Source organism: Acinonyx jubatus, chromosome B1 (genome assembly GCF_027475565.1).
Source record: "Acinonyx jubatus isolate Ajub_Pintada_27869175 chromosome B1, VMU_Ajub_asm_v1.0, whole genome shotgun sequence".
NCBI classification, from domain to species: Eukaryota; Metazoa; Chordata; class Mammalia; order Carnivora; family Felidae; genus Acinonyx; species Acinonyx jubatus.
Window position 1 is genome coordinate 106,269,187 of NC_069382.1, and position 20,000 is coordinate 106,289,186.

The 20,000-nt window shown below is 33.9% G+C and overlaps 1 protein-coding gene across 6 annotated transcripts in view; it reads left to right on the forward strand.

Moving 5' to 3' along the window:
• Window positions 1–20,000, forward strand: part of LOC106977308 (bifunctional heparan sulfate N-deacetylase/N-sulfotransferase 4) — a 382,499-nt gene that overhangs the window by 223,759 nt on the left and 138,740 nt on the right. For all 6 annotated transcript variants that reach the window (XM_053217011.1, XM_053217016.1, XM_053217014.1 and 3 more), the window contains one exon: window positions 14,298–14,385. In XM_053217011.1, the coding sequence (XP_053072986.1) occupies window positions 14,298–14,385 (88 nt within the window). The remainder of the gene's footprint in view (window positions 1–14,297; window positions 14,386–20,000) is intronic.

Genomic DNA, 20,000 nt, shown 5'->3' on the forward strand with positions numbered 1-20,000 from the left:
ATGGCACAGCCAAATGCCTCTGTGCATTAAATTTGAGCAGAATCAAATGTTTACCGTCAATGATGTCTAGGGCATGAAGTTTTAATGCACTTAATAAAGGAAAGCAAATTGCTTCCTATTAGCCATGAAATGTTACCACAGAAAATGCCCCCAAAAATGTATTATGTAAATGTGGGATATGTTAGTAATTAACAAGGATATGTAGAAAAATATCTGCCTTGCTTAATAGATGCAGCAATTAAGAAGAATAAAGATGACTCAAAATCTCTAAAGGTAATTCTAGCGATTAATGTAAAATAATGCAGAATGTGAGAATAAGATTTTTTAAGAGACTTTATTTCATATGTGACCCAAGGTGAGAGATATTTGCAATGTCAAACGAAAGAGTCAGTTAATAAAATGAAACTTCCCTGTAGCTGATTAAATATCTTCTGGGAAAGACATTCCTTAAGAACTTATTTTAAAGAGCTACCGTATTTCATCTACAGAAGCAGGAAGACTTTGTTTCAACAAATTGTAATGCTTTGTAAGTTGTTTTATAATGCTAAATGATCCATAGTTAGTAAAATAATAATTAGGAGTTTTATTTCAACAGTTCAGTGAATGAGCTGAAAGTATAAATTCTTTATAACATCAAATACCCATACATCAATATTTACATAAAAGTAGAAAGATTGGTAATGATATGCTCTTTATTCTTCACATTTCAGATTTTTAAAATAGGGCTATATATTTGTGTCAATATTACATTTCCTCTGCATTTAACACATATGTAAACTACTTCTTAAATTAAAAATTGTGAGAGGGGTATTTTCACCTGATAATTTGTCCCATCATTTTTTGTCTCTAAAACATTTGAAAAAGCTTCCTTTCATTACACACTTCTTGAGCTCTTATGAAAACACAGCAACAAAAAACACTCTTTGGGCCAAAAATTTTAGTTGATCAGGGACACTCACGTTACATAGATGAAGCTGACTCACTCTGGGGGCTGAAAGATACTGGATAAATGATACTCTGCGGATTTTGAGGAGAAATTTCACTCCTGGAGAGTAAACGTAGCTGCTAATTTCCAGTGTTCATCTACTAGCCCAAATCTGAACAGATCCAAGAATCATATCCCACATCCAATTCTTTCACAACTTGCATTCAATTCATCATTTGACATTTACAGTCCCAGAACCTTTATCGTCACACTATATCCCAAATCTGACCACTTTCCTCCTATTTCACCACCCACTAGAAGATACTCCTTTCTCATTTGGAGTACTTGTTTCTCTTCTAAACGCTTCCTCTTCCATCCTTGTCTTCCCTTTACCTGGTCAACTCTTCATGCACTGGCCAACAATGCAAAGTGTGATGAACATTATATCTCTGCTCAGACCTCCCTGGTGGCTTCCCAGTACACTCATCTTATTGTACCATGATATTAATTTATTTGTTTATTGCCCGTCTCATTGACGGGAAGATATGCCCCTAAACAAAGTCCTTTGTTTTGTTCAAAGCTAAATCTCTAGTACCTAGAAACAGCTGAAATACATTAGCTATTCAAACATTTCTTGAATAAGTAAATAAAGTAATATATTACATTTATTTGAGGATCTTTCTTAAAATTACAGTAAAATTCCCTTATAAAAATATGTGAAATGTGGAAAAGGGCAGTCACTCTAAAGGATACCATTTACATAGAAAATATTTTTACTATCGCCTTCTTTCATTGGGAAATGAGAACTGTGCTGGAAAATGTTACCATTAATACGTTTTTATTTTGTTGTTCTCTTTCATGAGTATCTCACTAGTTTGCCTTCAACTACAGGAAAGCAGAGTTGGTAGACTATCAGATGATGTCAAGCCTGTTTTGTTATGAATGTGAATTATAATTAGGCTTTAAATAGGATTGAGCTTGAGGAGGTGACAACAAAATCTCACAGGAGCTTTTTATTTTTGAAACCCGTAGTCTTTGTCAGAGGGAGAGATTTGCTAGAAAATGATTTGTCTACCAAATACAGGAAAATCCCACCTTAAAATATTATATATACCATAAATTATGGTATATTTTGGTTATGATTTCCATAACCAAATCATGGTTCTATGCAGATAATGACATACATTTTCATATTTATAATAAAACCTAAAAATAAACATATCTTTACCTTCTTAGCAGTATAATGAGAAGATTCTATTACATGTGAGCTTAAACAATAAATACTTTAATGCTACAACTGTATATACATTTTTGCATGAGTTGATATTTAGACTTTGGAAATGATTTTTATGATATGCATTTAAATATATATGTATCTGAATGTGTTTTTGCAAAATGTTCAAATATGTATCATATGAAAAATTTCCAAAAATTTATAAAATTGATCATGAAAATTTTAAATAATGCAGATTTATTCAGATGTGGTAAAATAACATGAAAATAAAACACAGAAACATTTTCACATGCAGACTATAAATCTCTAACATATTTATATAATTTTATTTATATAAATATACTTATTTATATTTATATATATATATAACTTTTAAATGTGCAAAATATATTAGCAAGGGCTTGGGCTTAGGAGACTGCTTGGAAGATAGAAGTGGCTCAATAAAGGCTTGCTGAAGTTTAGTTCTTTATGGAGACAAAGTTTTTGGTATTTACTTAGAGTGACTATGGTCACTACAGGTGGTTGCAACTACAGTTTTCTCATTTTACCTGTTATATAAACTCATATTTGTTAAATACTGAATTTTTGTAGTTACAATGGCTAAATGAAAGATGAATTATCAGTATATTTTCAATGCTATTATCAGTAATAAACTTTTTACTTGTTTTCTAAGTCATCTAGGGGATATTCTTGATTTTTTAATTTGACACTCCTATCCTTAAATCCAAATATATAAATATTCTAATCGAAAGATACTTAATGAGTCTAAGTAGAGGCATCTGGGTGGCTCAGTTGGTTAAGCGTTCAACTTTGGCTCAGGTCATGATGTCACGGTTTGTGAGTTCCAGCCTCACATCAGGCTCTGTGCTAACAGCTCAGAGCCAGGGCCTTGCCTCAGATTCTGGGTCTTCCTCTCTCCTTCTCATCCACTCACGCTCTGTGTCTCTCTCTCTCTCAAAAATAAATAACATTAAAAAATTTTTTTGAAGAGTCTAGGCAATTAAGTTATTATGTACCATATTAACAGACACTGATAATGATGATTTTGCTATTACATGTAGCCTGTTTATTCACCTATTACCCCAAATATGCATTTAAAAACCAGATATCCTTTTTATTCAGAAAGAAGACATATATTCATTGTGGGACATGAAACATGTATTTATCAGCATGTCACCTATCCTATATGTGTTCTCCAATACATCAATACCCAACAAGATCAATGACTCATCTTTGTTCAAATCACTTACAGATTCAATCAGTCAATTGAATCATTACTGCACACAACTGTTTTCACCATTATCAGCTTTTCTTATTTACTATTGCTTGCTCTGTCCTGATGGTAACTGCAGTTTGACAGAATTCAATCTATGAATATACCAAATAAAAGTAAAACAAAGCTTTCATTCTTTTAAATTTATTAACAGAAAGTCAGTAGTAAAGTTAAAATGGATGGTTTATAACTTCAAGCATAGTATAAATGAGATATCTGTCATGAAAGGAGAAGTTTGTCCATTGGAAAGGTCATACAGACTTTAACCTGATATTCATTTACATTTAGGGTAAAGAGAAATTATGAATGAAACTACATAGAAGAAGGAAAGAAACTATACCTTCTTTTACCTTTTTAGGTAAAAACCTGCATACATCTCCAGATACTGTCAGTAATATATCCCCTACTCCTACGAGACAGGAATGATGGAAATTGACATTTTCTTTCTTTTTAATGTTGAATGGCTGTAGAGATAAAATTTGAAATTAAAATCCTGAATTTTATCAGCAGAATTCCCTTTCTCTGGTTTCAGGCCTTTTTAGGAGAATTATTATAGGACCAACATGGCTTCCACGGCTATGGCAAGAATCTCTTAAGTCTGTCTCCAAGACCCTAAAAATATGACACAGAGCTCAGGTGTATGCAAAGTGCACTGGTAAAAGTAAGGGGAATTCTATAAAACTGGGAATAGAAAGTATACTTTTGTGTGCTCAAGAAACATTGTGGAATTATTCCAACACAATATTTAATCAAATAATGATATAATAGAGCTAATAAGTGAATATCTTAACAATGAAGAGATTCCTAACCAGTATGTGAGCAGGGAGTATTTCTAGAGATAAAGTTAGAAAAGTCAATTACAACGCCAGCCAACAATTATTGAGTAGCTGTGTTGTACGAATATTGCTGTAAGCCCACCCTGGATGCATACTGAGTAGGAGAGAGGATAGGGAATGAGAAATGGAGATTATACCACCAGCAAAGGCAGAAGCAGGTGTCCTAAGAAACAGTGCTAATACTTGACCTTGATTAAAGAGATAGTTGCTTTGGAGGCTTTCATGTTTTAAGGCCTAAAAAATAAAATGATAATTATGCTGAGAGATTTTTTAAATCTTTAAGTAAAAAGTATTTTTGTTAATGAAACAACTTAATAGTTGCCTTTAATAATTTCTCAACAAGAATAAGATGCTCCAAGAAGTAATATCATGTTTATCAAACGTGTAAATTCTATTTCTAAATACTTTGCACATTTCTGTAATATTAAGGAATTGCTATTGATCAGAACTTCTTTAGGGATATCCTGCAGTAATGGAAGAATCCTCCTTTCTTTAGGTGGCTTACAAAGAGCTAAGTTATTACATGATTGAATGCACACAGAATCACATTTTATATAAAATCACAACTATTATATTCTGCAACTTGCATTGGATACTGAATAGGAAACTATAGCATGACTCCAGGAGACACTTCTACTTCCTAGGAATTAGCTATCCACTTAATGCTTTTTCCTAAAACCGTATGCAGCACATTTAAGCAAGTGGGAGTATGTGTTGCTAGCTAATAGTTCAGAGGAAAAACTAAGGTAAGCCATATACAAAATTATTCCTACTAGAGAGTGTGGTATGTTAATGTGAATTAAGAACCTCTCAAGAGGCACCTGGGTGGCTCAGTCAGTTAAGTGTCCGACTCTTGATTTTGACTCAAGTCATGGTCTCATTGTTTATGAGGTCAGATTGGCCCCCTCACAGGGTTCTGTGCTGATAGTGCAGAGCCTACTTGGGATTCCCTCTGTCCCTCTCTCTGCCTCTCCCCTGCTTGCTTGCACTCTTGTGCTCTCTCTCACAAAATAAACAAATAAACTTTAAAAAAAGAACCTCTCAAAAGGAGTATAATATAGAGTGTTTCTAAACATTTTGAACATGGAATTATTTTTTCATAGAATTGTTAAATTTCACAGACCTAGTGACCCCACAGATCATGGTTTGGAAAAAAATCCTCTGTAATCAACAACTCTGTTTCACTCGTTAATTCCTCTTCTATAGTAAAATCATCCATGATGACTTGGTATTGAAGGCAGCCCAAACTTCCACACTCCACAGACTCCAAAGCCAGCTCTGAGAGGAATGATTCTGTGTCTGTTTTAGAGCTTCCATGGCAGTACAAAGCATTTCTATCAAGTTGGCTCCCCAACATGGGAATCAGGATTATGAAAGTGATTCAGGTTACATTTTAAAGTTCCAACCTAAAATACATAAATAAAGAAATGAAGTCCCAGCCTGACACAATGAGAATTTGCACCAATTCAGTGCAGATCCTTACTGAGAATTGTTGGAAATATTTCGCATCATAAACTACTTTCCACCCACCCTTACCCAATAAAGGTTTGATTTTGTCAGTTTGCTTGTGTTGTGTGTTCATGTGTATGCTTCTCTCAGCTATCTAATTCCTGATAATTCCTGAAGCCATCTTTTAGTCCCTGAGTTTACAATGACCAGTTTCATTCCACATCCCCAAAGAAGTCCTAACATAAGGTAGGTAGTATCTCACTATTACTCTATCATGTACTTGAATACTTTGGCTTCAGGAAAATAAGACAGTCATTTTTGTCATTATGTCATAAAAGGCTTTAAAGGGAATAGTTATGTTACCCAAACCATGAACTTTGAAGTTATAATATATTTTTATCTTTTTATAACAAAAAATCTTGTAGGGCATGATAGAGACTTGGAGCAAAATTTATAGGAAAAGTAAATTAAATAATATAATTGAAGACCAAGTTTAGAGGAAATAACTTTTTTTTAGTATTTATTTTTGAGAGAGAGACAGAGACAGAGACAGAGAGAGAGCATGAGTAGGGGAGGAGCAGAGAGAGAAGGGGGCACAGAATCCATAGCAGGCTCCAAGCTCTTGAGTTGTCAGCAAAGAGCCCTATGCAGGGCTTGAACCCACGAACCATGAAGTCATGACCTGAGCCAAAGTTGGATGCTTACCTGACTGAGCTGCCCAGGTGCCTCCATAGAAACTAACTTTTAAAGGAGAATACCAGTGGTGCAAATAATATTACCTGAAGGATCTTATGGTTCATATTTGATTCAAATTTATTTGATTCAAAATTCCAATCAATTAGGTAGAACATGAAAAACATGGAAACAGAACAGAACACACTCATAGGTTGAGATGATCTATACAGACTGAAAATGAGAATGCAGTTGGAGAGTATTTGGGGCTGATAAGAACTGGGCAGTGTTTCACCTTGCTTATGGAAATTTTCTGATCCCAGGGCAAATGCAAGACTGCTAAGCAGAAAGCAGAAGCAGAAGTTCATCTCACATACTTTCAGAATTAACTGAAGTCAAAATGACTTCGAATTCTGTCAACACAAAGCTGCCCAGACCACTTTACAGTAACAAAGTTTGGGGGACAAGAAAAATCCATCCATGCCCACTGGGAAGGAATTCAAAGTCACATGGAGTGATTTGCTGATGTAATCAAATGCAATTTACAACACTATAAATGCACTTCAAATTTAATGATTTATATAACCTTCATTGTGTTCTTTGATAATCAAGCAGAAAATGCAAACTCTTCACATACGTGACACGAGTTAATATTATTTTGCAAGGTCAAACCAATTTTCAAATTTTCTCTTCTCTTTGCCAGTACCTTTAATCGGCATCAGTGTTTCACCTTCCAGCATGCAAAAAGCACTCCTTATGCTATATAAGACTACTCCCCTTGCACATATATACATTCCTTGTGCAGTTAGTTCCTGAAGTTTACCCTCCAGTTTTGGATAACAAAGACTGAAAAGCAATGGTGCTGTATGACTTTAAGGTCTCTTTCCTGTTAGGGTTGATGTAGAGGTTTCAACAACATAGTCATCCTGTTGTGAGAAAGAATGTTTAGTATAGCAGTCAAGTATTGATTTTTCCCTCAAAACCTTTCCCAATTCTCCCACATCTGAATGTCAGAAATCTGAAGCATTAATGAAATTACACTCCACTTCACTTCCCACACCAGTCCATCAACATTACACTACTTTCTTCTATTCCCAGTACCTCCAGGAAAAGCCACGCCTGCCTTATTTATTTATTTATTTATTTATTTATTTATTTATTTATTTTTCCTTCCTGGAACTACTACAAAAGTCTCCTAACTGATTTTCCTGTGTTTTGCTCCAGTTGTCCTACAATTCCTTCTCAGCAATGAGCCAGAAGATTCCATTAAAAATGTAAAATCATATCTTATGTGAGATGAAGTAAAGTGTGGTGTATTAAGATGCCGAGGTTTTTCCTGACACTGAGCCTTGTTCTCACTGTCCCATTTGCCTGCAGCACACAGTCCTCCAGAGCCCTGATTTGGGCATGGCTGGCCTCTCATTTTTCATGCCTCAACTAAATTGCCACTTTTTCAGAGAGGCTTCATAGATCATATTGCTTATCCTGTCGAAATTCAGGCACTCTGTGTTAGTTTCAATAAGAGCATATACTATAATTATTTTTGTACCACTAATTACAGTTTGCAATTAAATAATTATTTGGTTGATCTGCCGTGTGTATCATGTTTGCCTAAACAGAACCCAGTTTCTACGAGAACAACAAGCTTATCAGTTTTGTTTGCCAGACATTTTCTAACTCCTTAACATTATGTAGCTTTTTTAGCCTCTCTGTGCCTTATATGCCTCAAAAATAGGGTTAATTAAGGGATCACAGGGAGATTTAAATTTTTTTAATGCTTATGTATTTTGAGAGAGAGACAGAGACAGTGAGTGAACAGGAGCGGGGGGCAGGCAGAGAGAGAGGGAGACAAAATCTGAAGCAGGCTTCAGCCTCTGAGCTGTCAGCACAGAGCCTGAAGCGGGGCTGGAATCCAGGAATGTGAGATCATGACCTGAGCAGAAGTTGGCCACTCAACTGCCCCAGCCACCCAGGCAGTCATGGGATCACAGGGTATTTAAAGAGATAATCCAAATAGAGTGCTTCTCACAGGGCCTAACACATAGTAAAAGCTCCATTATTATTAGCATTCTTTCCTGTGTCTTTAGTAACTAGAAGAGTGCCTAAAACGTAGCAGGGATTCAATTATTATTGTTTCAATGGATGGATGAATTAATAATGGCACAAGGAGGAAGAGAGCCCAAAGGTTGAGCTTCGGATCCCTGGCTTCCTGGATACTTAGGCAAGAGATGAGAGATGGGAGGACAACACTTAAGTGATAACTAGGAAGATGAGAGAGAAATTGTTCTGAAATTGTTCTGAGTGTTTTTCTACTCAGCAAGTTGTTCTTCCATTTGAGTCTGATTTCAGCAGAAGGATCCCCAAGCCCCACACGTTTCTCCCCACAAATGGTCTCCACATTTCTTCAGTTTATAATTACAAACATTCATTCATTCTTCCTTAGTTAACTCTTCCATTCCATAATCACAGCCCAACTGTTCAATGTGAAATACCGTGGAAGATTTGGCGTATTGGTGTAATAAAATTCTGTCAGTGTATAAATTATATCAGACAATTTCCTCTTTGAGTAGCAGTAAGCGATTTTAAAAATGAGAGAGCAAAAGAGAGAGTAGGTTTCTGAAAGAATACAAATCGCTTCTAAGGGAAAGGAGATGAACAAGAAGAGAGGCAGAGACTATCAAAGGCAAACTTCAAAAGCTTCATACTTTCACCCTGGGTCAGCCCTATTCATCTTCATTTGTACATTGACAAATAGTCTGCAGAAAAGTGCATGGACTCCTGAGTCATTTCATCCTGGTTGGTCCCACAAACTTACTGTAGTGGGACCTGAAGTTATTAAGGTTGGACCAAGTGTTAAGGCAAACATGCTCAATTTGGGCCCTCTCCTAGTGTTATGTGCGTAGGCCACTTGAACTTTCCACAAAGCATTTTTTTCTACCTGGACCATAAGTATAGAGGTAACCTCTTCTGATTCCCACATCAAGATCTTATAAGATAACTAAGATGACACTTTCATTTAATTATTGGATATATTAAAAAACTGTACAAGACAGTTAAAGGAACAAAAACTATCACCTTTTGGGTTTGATTTGAAATTTTGGAAGTATAAGGCTATATCAATATATGTAGATAGTCATATCTTATGTGCAGTTACGGAGAGGGTTAGCCTGAATATCAGAGTGGGTTAAGACATAAACAAAATACCCCCCAAAAAATAAATATTTTTAAAAATTTAAAAAGGGGGGGGCGCCTGGGTGGCTCAATCAGTTAAGCATCCGACTTTGACTCAGGTCTTGATCTCACTGTTCGTGAATTTGAGCCCCATGTCGGGCTCTGTGCTTATGGCTCAGATCTGGAGCCTGCTTCGGATTCTGTGTGTGTCTCTCTCTGCCCCTCCCCCATTCGTTCTCTGTCTCTCTCTCTCTCTCAAAAATAAATAAATATTTAAAAAAATTTTTTTAAAAGGCATAAGCAACATACTTTGAAATTAGCATAAATATAAATAGTGCACTAACTTAATAGTTCCCAAATTTCCTTGATGGTTATAATCTCCAGCTTGAAGCTATAAGAATCACTATTAAATTTACAGTTTCCTAGGTTCCATTTTATACTCCAATTCAGAATTTCCAGAACATGGGCCTGGGAAAGTTACTTTACAAGCATTCTGGCAACTCATTTCATATGGGTAACCTGGAAACAATTGCTTGACCCTTTTTAGAAGCAACTAGGGTCTCTGATGAAATACACAAGCCTGGACCTTATCACATAAAACTAAATCAATAACTTTTCAAGTGGGAATCCAGAATTGACAATATTAGCAGTCTCTTTTAGAAAATTTTATGCACAATAAAGTTTGAAAACCATTGTTTTCTTTAACATTTTGCAGTAGGGCCAAGTCAGACTTGCTTTATTAAATACTGAGAACTAGTTATGATAACATTATGCAAATGTAAGTAATATCTATTAAAATAATGAATTGTTGCCTTTTCTTAAGTTGTATATATTTATTCTCTTTAATATCTAGTCAAGTTCCTTAGTAAATTCTTCCCAGATAATGCAAAGGAATATCTTAAAGCTGTATATATATAGATATATATTTTTTTAATGTTTATTTTTGAGAGAGAGAGAGAGAGAGAGAGTGGGGGGGGGCAGAGAGAGAGGGGGATAGAGGATACAAAACAGGCTCTGTACTGACAGCTCCAACTCAGGAACTGTGAGATCATGACCTGAGCTGAAGTCAGATACTCAACCAACTGAGCCACCCAGGTGCCCCAAAGCTGTTTATATTTCTTATGAGATAAACTATTAAAGAAAGTAGCAAGTTTATTGTCTAAACACTAAATATATTTTATTTTACATTTATGTTCAAAAGTTAGTGAAATTTCCTCACAAAATATTCAGATAAAAAAAGCTTATCTGTAGCTACATGTTGTTTCCTAAACTTTACAATTTGATTTTTATCTATAATTGACACATATTACTTCCACTTTATAAACAAGTTTTTCCAAAGTAAATTTTTTTAGTTTCATTATATTTCATTTATTCACAATTTTATATTTGTCTTTTCTTATCTAACATTTCTTCTGACACTTTACACTTCCTCTATTTCTATTCTTTACTTTTTCTATGTTTCTTCTTTAATTTTTGTGGTTTAACATTTTTTTCTTTTAAGCTTATTTATGATTTTTATTTTTAAAATTGGACTATTTTATTACTCATTATTATTTGTATCTCTCTTCCTTTACCATCGAAAGACCATGGAAATTTTCTTTCCCTGAATTTTGGAAGTTAAAGAACTTTTTTATACTGAAATAGTCAGTCATGGAATCTTTCAGCGTCTGCCTTTTTAATCTATTTGTTTTGTTTTACTTATAGAAATTGTAATTTTTACCCCACATTAATCAAAATTACATGTTGGGAGAGTATGACTAGACAATTCTATTTCTTTCAACAATACAAGGGTCTGCCAAATTCTTCATAGAGTTATTAGTACCACTGGAAGAAAATCCATCTGTCCTCGCTTCTGTGAGCTTGTCTTACTAGGTAATCTATAATATAAGATTATAAAGTATCCATGATATAAATGTCCTGGTGAAATGTAGCATCCTATCCATATTGTTCTGATATCATTTAATGGTATGGTCCATGAACCATGTTTATCATTTTACCATCAGAAATATGTTACTAATAAAAATAAAGGAAACTAATTCAATTGAATGCCTTCCACATTTACAAAAATATATCTAGCAATAGGGAATATGTAGAAATAAGTAAGGTTTGATTGACTTGAAGATGCTTATAGACTAGAAGAAGTGGGATATAAAGTGATGTAGTAAAGAAGAAAATAATGTAAGTCTTAAGAAAAATAATTTAAGAACTTTGGGAGATAAAAAAAGTAAAAGCTTTGAGGCATCAGGGCAGGCTTCATACAGAAATGGCATTTGGGCAGAACTTTAAAGAATGCATGGGTTTGGGGAATGGGATCTGGAGCAGCTGGAGACTAAGCAAAAGGAACAGAGTAAGGAAAGGCACGGAGAAATATAGGAATGGGAATAGATCCAGAGGACAAGGTGATTTGGGGGAAACAACAATGCATGTAGCTTAATTGGAAAAGTGGAGGCGCCAACAATACCTAATAGGTGGGGAGAGAATGACACATTGAGTGCTCATTGACAGCATTTATTGAGTTTCTACTGTGTGCCAGGCATTTAGCTGTATACTTTCTACAACATAATCCCCAATAATAGTGTGAAACAGGTATTAAACATTATCCCATTTACAGATAAGGGAAAGAAAGCATTAGAGAACTGAAATGACCAGCAAGGCTGAGCCATTAATTGAATGGCCTCCTTGACCCCAAGGGTGAAGTGCATTTACTGCCTCTGGGATGTTAGCTTGATTGCAGAATGTAAGGCAGATTAGAGGAAGATAAAACTGAAGGGTGGGAAGGCTAGCAGACTATAGTGTTTTAAAAGCCCAAGAAAAAGACAATGGAGGTGTTCCTAAAGTGGTGGCAAGTTGATTGAAGGAAAAATACATTGTTTGATGTTTATTGGTTTGATTTTGATTTATTTGATTTATTTTCCCCTAATAAAGCATTGAAAATGTGGGCCCACTCCATCAGTATAAATTAAAATCCCTTACTGGTCTATCATAACATGCTCTAGATTTCTTTGTAGAACTTATCATGAGTTGTAATTATACATTTTTCTGACTGTCTATTTAAATTCTCTCTCCCTCTCTAAGCATTAAAGTCCTAGGTTAAAGGGACTATGCTTGTTACACCCAATATGTACACTAAATATATGTATCCACCTACAATAAATAAGTAGTGATTTTAAGATACTGGAGAACTAAATGCAAAATAATGACTTCGAGAACCCAGAGGTAAGAATTGGAAGGGGATTGGAGTGGTAAGGAATACAGGGGAAAGGAGAGTGTTTTAAAAAAACTAATTGAAGTTATGGAAGCCCAGGGATTGTGCATTGAATAAAGTAAGAAACCCAGAAAAAGAAACTTTCTAAGATAAAGAGATGCATGATATTTTCAATTTAACACTGTATTCCACAGGATTTACCAATATGCTTGACTATTTCAAAAGACTTTATTTTTAACTCCAACCTCTTTTTAGTATTTAGGTTTTTTTTCTTTAACTTTTAAAAAATATATTACATATAACTGAGTCAAACTAAATAAGCCTATTTTTTTCCTTTTTCTACTTAATTCATAATATTTAAATAAGATTGGCCAGGATTACACGCAATGTAACTGTAACCTAGGATAACCACTGATTATGTAGTTATCAACCTTTTAGTTATTTTATCTAATTAAGCTAATTTGCAGGAGAGTCCTCTTAATTCTGGAGGAGTAAATAGTTCCACAAAATTTTTAAGCAGATACTTATCCACTGTGACTAATACTCAAGAGAATTGTCTAAATTTCTGTTCACCTTAACATATTGATAGCAGTAACCAAAATTGGTCTTACTAATATGTCTAGTTTGAAATGAATTTTTCATTTTCATCAGAACAAAGTAAGTCCCCTTTAAAAATCCATTTAAAAACAGGAAAAGCATTCTGAATCAATAAGCAAACTAAAAAGCCCAAGGATATGAGAGTTCTGAATTATACTACATATGTTGGCATAAGAATAATAGCAGTTTAAGGATTGGCAGAAAATTTACAGGACTAAGTCTGACTCTAAGATTACTATCAGTGTGTTCCTATCCTGTCTACAAATAAGAAATTAACATAGAATAATTCCAGATACAGAAGATAGGCACATTTTTCCACAGTTGGAAAAGTTTTCTTTATGGAATTGGCTATTTATTTTCTATCTGTCCTTGCCTGGTTCATATTTCAAGATTTGCAATCAATATAAATTATACATTTCTCTTTAGTTTATATGGTTGAGAACCCAAGCTTTTAACGTAATGATTATCCCTTATAAAATGATAGGGGAGGTAGCACAGTTAAATAAATACTGAATTGCAACTCAAACAAATATTACCTTTCCATTCTTTACTAACAAATTAAAGACTTGTCTATATCCAAAAATTCTGAAAATTTTCTCCCAAGGAAAAAAAAGTGTAATAATCTGAAATCAAGAAATGACTCACACGGAAATGAAAAATGATTTCAGTGCTGTGTGTTTAGAGAATTGCCTCTCAGCAACTTATAATGTGCTTAGGGCTTAACTGCTTCATAATTTGGTGAACTTCAATAAAAATAATAATAGTGATTATAATACCTGAGATATGAATAGCATATAACAGTAGCCATCAAAAACCCAAAAAGCAACAAAGCCCATACTATTTTGTTTCACTCATGCATACACATTTGAAAAAGAGGCATCCCAAAACTTCATATTTATTTTTCTAAAATCATGTTAATTTCTTATTTATTTCAGGCATTACTAGAGACTCAAAATTTACTGCGCACTCAGGTTGCAAATTTTACCTTCAACCTTGGATTTTCAGGGAAGTTTTACCACACAGGTAAGAAGGAGCTTTGTGTTCTCAGGAAGCTACATATAAATAGGAGAGAGGATTTTAAATGTTTCATAAGTAGGAGAAATAGAATATCTGGACTGATTATGGGAAAAACTTGGATGCATTATATGAGTAGCCAAATCCAAAATCAATGAGCTTGTTTACTTTGGCAAATACTGTTAGAATCAAGGGCAAAAGAGAAAGAGAACTGACTTTTTCAACTCAGTAAAAGAAACCAAGATCATTGTTTAAGTTGTGACTATGCATCTTGTCTCTCAGCGTGGTCCAAGTAGAAAGCATAGTGATGATGATGATGATGATGATGATGATGATGATGATAATGGTGATGATGATCATGATGATGGCAATAACACTCTAATAATAATAATAATAATGGACAGTGTTTTTAAAAAGTCAGATAGTCAAGGTGACAGACATTTTTGTACATATTATTTTCCTTTGGGAAACACCTGGTGATAAGAGAGGAATTTTGTAGCCTCAAAGAAAATCAATAGAGTCTAAGAGTCACCTTGCTTAATTTACCTTCCCTTGCAGGATTTTTCCCTAAAAATATTACAATAATTTGGCCCAACATGCGTTAAAACCATCATAATAAGGCTTGTATTTCTTTCCATCTCTATCCAGCCACAGTTGCACTTCTGTTCAGTGTCAGCTTTTAACAAATTCTTAAAATGTGATTGGTGTTCATGCACTACTCTATGTTCTGATATTCCTCACCTCTCTACCCACCGTCATCTCCAGAATTTGACTTTTATTTTCTGAATATCAGCATTCTAATGTCTGGCACTAGTATGGACAATGCTATGTTCATAGAGCATAGAAGTGACTATCTTGTAACAATGACAAAAATAGCACAAAATGGTGTGTTAGAGTCTGTATTAGGGCAAATACATATTATCTGCTCCTATTTCTGCATTTGTGATTTTGCACTGTCGTTACTTCATAGTATCTTAGTGAAAACATTTCATAGTATTCTCTATGCATGCATGTTATTGACATTAAAAATACCCTGTGCAAAGGTAGTCTTTAATGATCATAAATGCAGCTCATTTACCCAAAGAAGCTTTTTAATGTTTACCCAAAGAGGCTCAGCATGGTTTATTAGAATATTGAAGCAGCAATGTCTTATTGGCTTTTCTTTAATGCTTTTTCCCTCCCGCTTTGAAACATGTAAATCTGTTTAAAGTAATAGAAGGAAAATTAGTATTTAGACCAGTTGATAAATCAAATGATTGCATATTTTAAAAGGACATTTTGCAGAAAGAGATTTGGGTCATCATATCTGCACAGGCAAAGCAATTCCAGCTTACAATTTTGAAAATAGACATAGTTTTGTAAATCTTCTTCAAAAGCCCCCTCAAGAAATGAGTTCAGGCCTAAGAAGCTCTGACTCTGAAGTTATAAAGCAGATAACTCTAAAGGCTATATCTATTCACACAGGGGGAAAATTATGGGATTATTTGAAGTTCACACACAAACAATGCTATTTTGTCTTAAATAGCTAGATAGTACAAGTAAAGCCATTCTTTTGGTTGAAATATATCTGGATAACTGCCTCAGGTCTTTTATTTACTTTTCATATTCAGGCCTATTAAACCTGGCAGACATTCACAGAGTTAATGTTGATAGCAGGTTATAACAGTTCCCATTTCTTCTTTATGATCCTGAACATGTACACAGTACACATCCACTAGGAAATGAACAAGACACTAGTTAATATCACAGGGATAGTTGTTGGAGGAAGGTACAAAAAATCATTTTAATTATATCTTTTAAAAAGACCTTATTGACTCCTTAAGTTGGTACTAACCTAACAAAAATAATGGAAGAAATTCTATTCTGTTATGTTGTGTTATGTAGTAGTACACTTTAGAGACCATACATTTAGGTTACACTTTATGAATGCATGTATATATACACACATGCATTCCTAAATCCCAGAAGTTTACTTTCCTTCACGTGAATATGAAACTTTCATTGATTTGCATCCATTGAATCATTGAAGAGCACCCATATTGTATTTCAAAAGTGCATCTTAACTACGTTAAGTAGTTATTAATTTACCCAAAGATACCAAGGTTTCCTCTAGCATGGAATAACATGGTGATGCCCACTACAGGGAGGGCATACCTTCATCTTATCTAGTCACGTTCTTATATGGAGGCTTAACTGTATGGGAAAAAGTTTGCAAATCAGGGAAGTGCTTTCCTTATACTTGCACTCTGCTGTGATGTGTAACTATTAGAAGATGGCCTTGTCACAATGATTGTCTCTGTTCTCTCCCAGGATGTTCTGATTTCCCAATGCATGAGGATGCTGATTGATGAGCCTCATTGTTTTGAAGACATTTAATCACATATGCCCAGTGTAATAATGATAGATTCTTCATTTCGTAGACTGCTTCACTTATTTGTATTTTCCATGTATTCTTTCCTGTTCAGTTTCTCTGTCCTTCACGTGCTAAAAACAATCTCACCCAAAAAGGACATATCGCTAAGCATTCCCTAACAGTCAGCCACTCACAGGTGCCAAATAGAAAGAGGAAGGACATACTGTTGATTAAAAGGGGAAAAAAAGTGTGGAGTTTGAAATAAAGAGTTTTAGTCTGGAAATATGTAAATCTTGATTGGAATTGCACAATGAAAGCTTGATTAAAGAATAAAGACATTACAACATTAAGATGCCTTCTAGGGATAAAGGACTATAAGTATGATTTTTCATAGGGCATAATTTCTAGTGACAATTGTCACTCTTTATAATTAATAATAAATTAATATGATTCAATCAATTACTCCATGGATATTTGTGAATTGTGTTAATATTTTTAATGAGAATTCATTTTACAAAAATATAGATCCTTTATATAAAACTATTACCTTTCAAACATGAAAGTAAAAAAAAAGGTATTACAATCATTCACTTTTGTTTGCTTTTAGTTTTTGATTTTTTGTATAAAGTATTGGTTCAAAGAGTAGGTATTAGCAACAGATTGCTTTTGTTCAAATCCAGACTTTGACATTTACTAGCTTTGTGAACATAAACAGGTTATTTAAACTTTCTTTGCCTCAGTTTCTGCATTTCCAAATGAGAATAATAATAATATCTCCCTCATCTAGAACATGTTCTAAGTGCTATTTTTTATTACTATCACTTTAAAAAGTATTTTTATATAAGATTAAATTTTATCAAAGAATTAAACTGAATAATTCACATAGCTCTATTTTCTAATTATGAAATCGTAGGTAACATGCATCCATGCACTCATTTATGCATTCATTTTATTTACTTATTTATTTGTATTTTTGTTTACCTTTAAAGAGAGTTTTAAAGTACTACAGTGTGGCAAACACAATCATTAACTGAAATAACACTGTTCTTATTCACATGTAGAAGTAGCATTCTTAGAAACAACTTTTATGTATGTGCCCTACATTCAGTGAAGCAATGCATTGTAAACATATATATACAATGAAATAGTAAACTCTCCTTATTTATAGATACAAGTAGCATTCTTAGAGATATATTTTCTACATGTGTCTTTTTGAAGGTTTTATAGGCAATGCAATGTACTGAAAACATTTTCTGAAATTAATTTTCTTAATTTTTAATTGAAGTATCACTGACATACGATATATTAGATTCAGGTGTACAACATAGTGATTTGAAAATTACATAAATTACAATTTGTTCACCATGATAAGTGTGGTTTCCACAGTCACCAAAGTTATTACAGTGTTATTGACTATATTCCCCATGCTATACTTTTTATCCCCGTAATTTATCTATTTTATAACAGAGAGATTATACCTCTTAATCCCCTTCACCCTATTTCACCCACCTGCCACTCCTGTCCCTTCTGGCAACGGCTATTTTGTTCTCTTTATATATGAATTTGTTTCTCCTTTTTGTCATTGTTGTTGATGTTGTTTGTTTTGTTTTTTAGATTTTACCTATAAGTGAATCATATGATATTTATCTTTCTCTGACTTATTTCATTTAGCATGCTATCCATCCATGTTGTCCCAAATGGCTAAGATTTCATTATTTCTTTACAACTGAGTAACATTCCATTGTGTATATATACCACATCTTCTTTATCCATTCATCTATGGATAGACACTTCGATTTCTTCTGTATCTTGGCTATTATAAATACTACTGCAGTAAATAAAGGTGTTCATATATCTTTTTCAATTAGTGGGTTTCTTTTTCCTTGTGTAAGTACCCAGAAGTGGAATTACTGGATTTGTAGCTCTAGTTTTAGTTTTTTGAGGAACCTCTGTACTGTGTTGTATAGTGGCTGCACCAGATTCCTGCCAACAGTGCACAAGGATTCTCTTTTCTCCACATCCTTGCCATCACTTCCTATTTCTTATATTTTGATACTGGCCATTCTGACTGGTGTGAAGTGATATCTCATCATGGTTTTGGTTTGCATTTCCCTGATGATTAGAGATGTATCCTTTCACATGTCTTTTGGCCATCTGAGGTCTTTGGGAAAATGTTTGTTCAGTACCTCTGCCCATTTTAATTGGATTATTTGTGGAATTTTTGTTATTTTCAGGAGTTCTTTATCAGATATATGATTTGCAAATATCTTCTCCCATTCAGTAGGTTGCCTTTTTGTTTTATTGTTGGTTTCCTTTGATCTGCAAAATCTCTGTAGTGTGATGTAGTCCCAAAAATAAATTTATTTTTGCTTTAGTTTTTCTTGACTGGAGAGATATATACAGAAAATTATTGCTGTAGATGATGTCCAAGAGATTACTGCCTATGTTTTATTTTAGGAGTTTTATTGTTTCAGGTATTATATTTAGATCTTCAATCCCTCTTGAGTTTGTTTTGTGTATGCTGTAAGAAAGTGACCCAGTTTCATTCTTTTGTATATAGCTGTCCGGTTTTTCCAACACCATTTATTGAAGAAACTGTCTTTTCTTCACTGTATATTTTTGCTTCCTTTATCATAGATTAATTGACCATGTAAGTATGGGTTTCTTTCTGGGCTCTCTATTCTGTTCTATTGCTCTGTGTATATTTTTGTGCTAGTACCATACTGTTTTGATTATAATAGGTTTGTAGTATAGTTTGAAACCTGGGATTGTGATATTCCCAGTTTTGTTCTTCTTTCTTGATTGCTTTGACTATTTGAGATCTTTGTGATTTCATACACATTTTATTTGTTCTTGTTCTGTGAAAAATGCCATTGACATTTTGATACAGATTGCATTGAATCTGTAGATTGCTTTGGGTAGTATGGACATTTTAACAATATTAATTCTTCCAGTCCATCAGCATTATATCCATTTGTTTGCAATTTCTTCATCTTCTATTTCTTTCATCAATGTCTTACAGTCTTTAGAGTACTGATGTTACACCTCCTTGGTTAGGTTTATTCCTAGGTATTTTCTGATTTTTGGTGCAAGTGTGATTGCATTGTTTTCTTAATTTCTCTATCTGTTCTTTTGTTAGTGTGTAGTGTATTCATGTATGAAACTACAACAGATTTCTGTATACTGATTTTTTATTCCGCAGCTTTGTTGAATTGATTACTTCTAGAGCTAATAGGTAACTATAGATAGGTAATGTTTTTAATGTTTATTT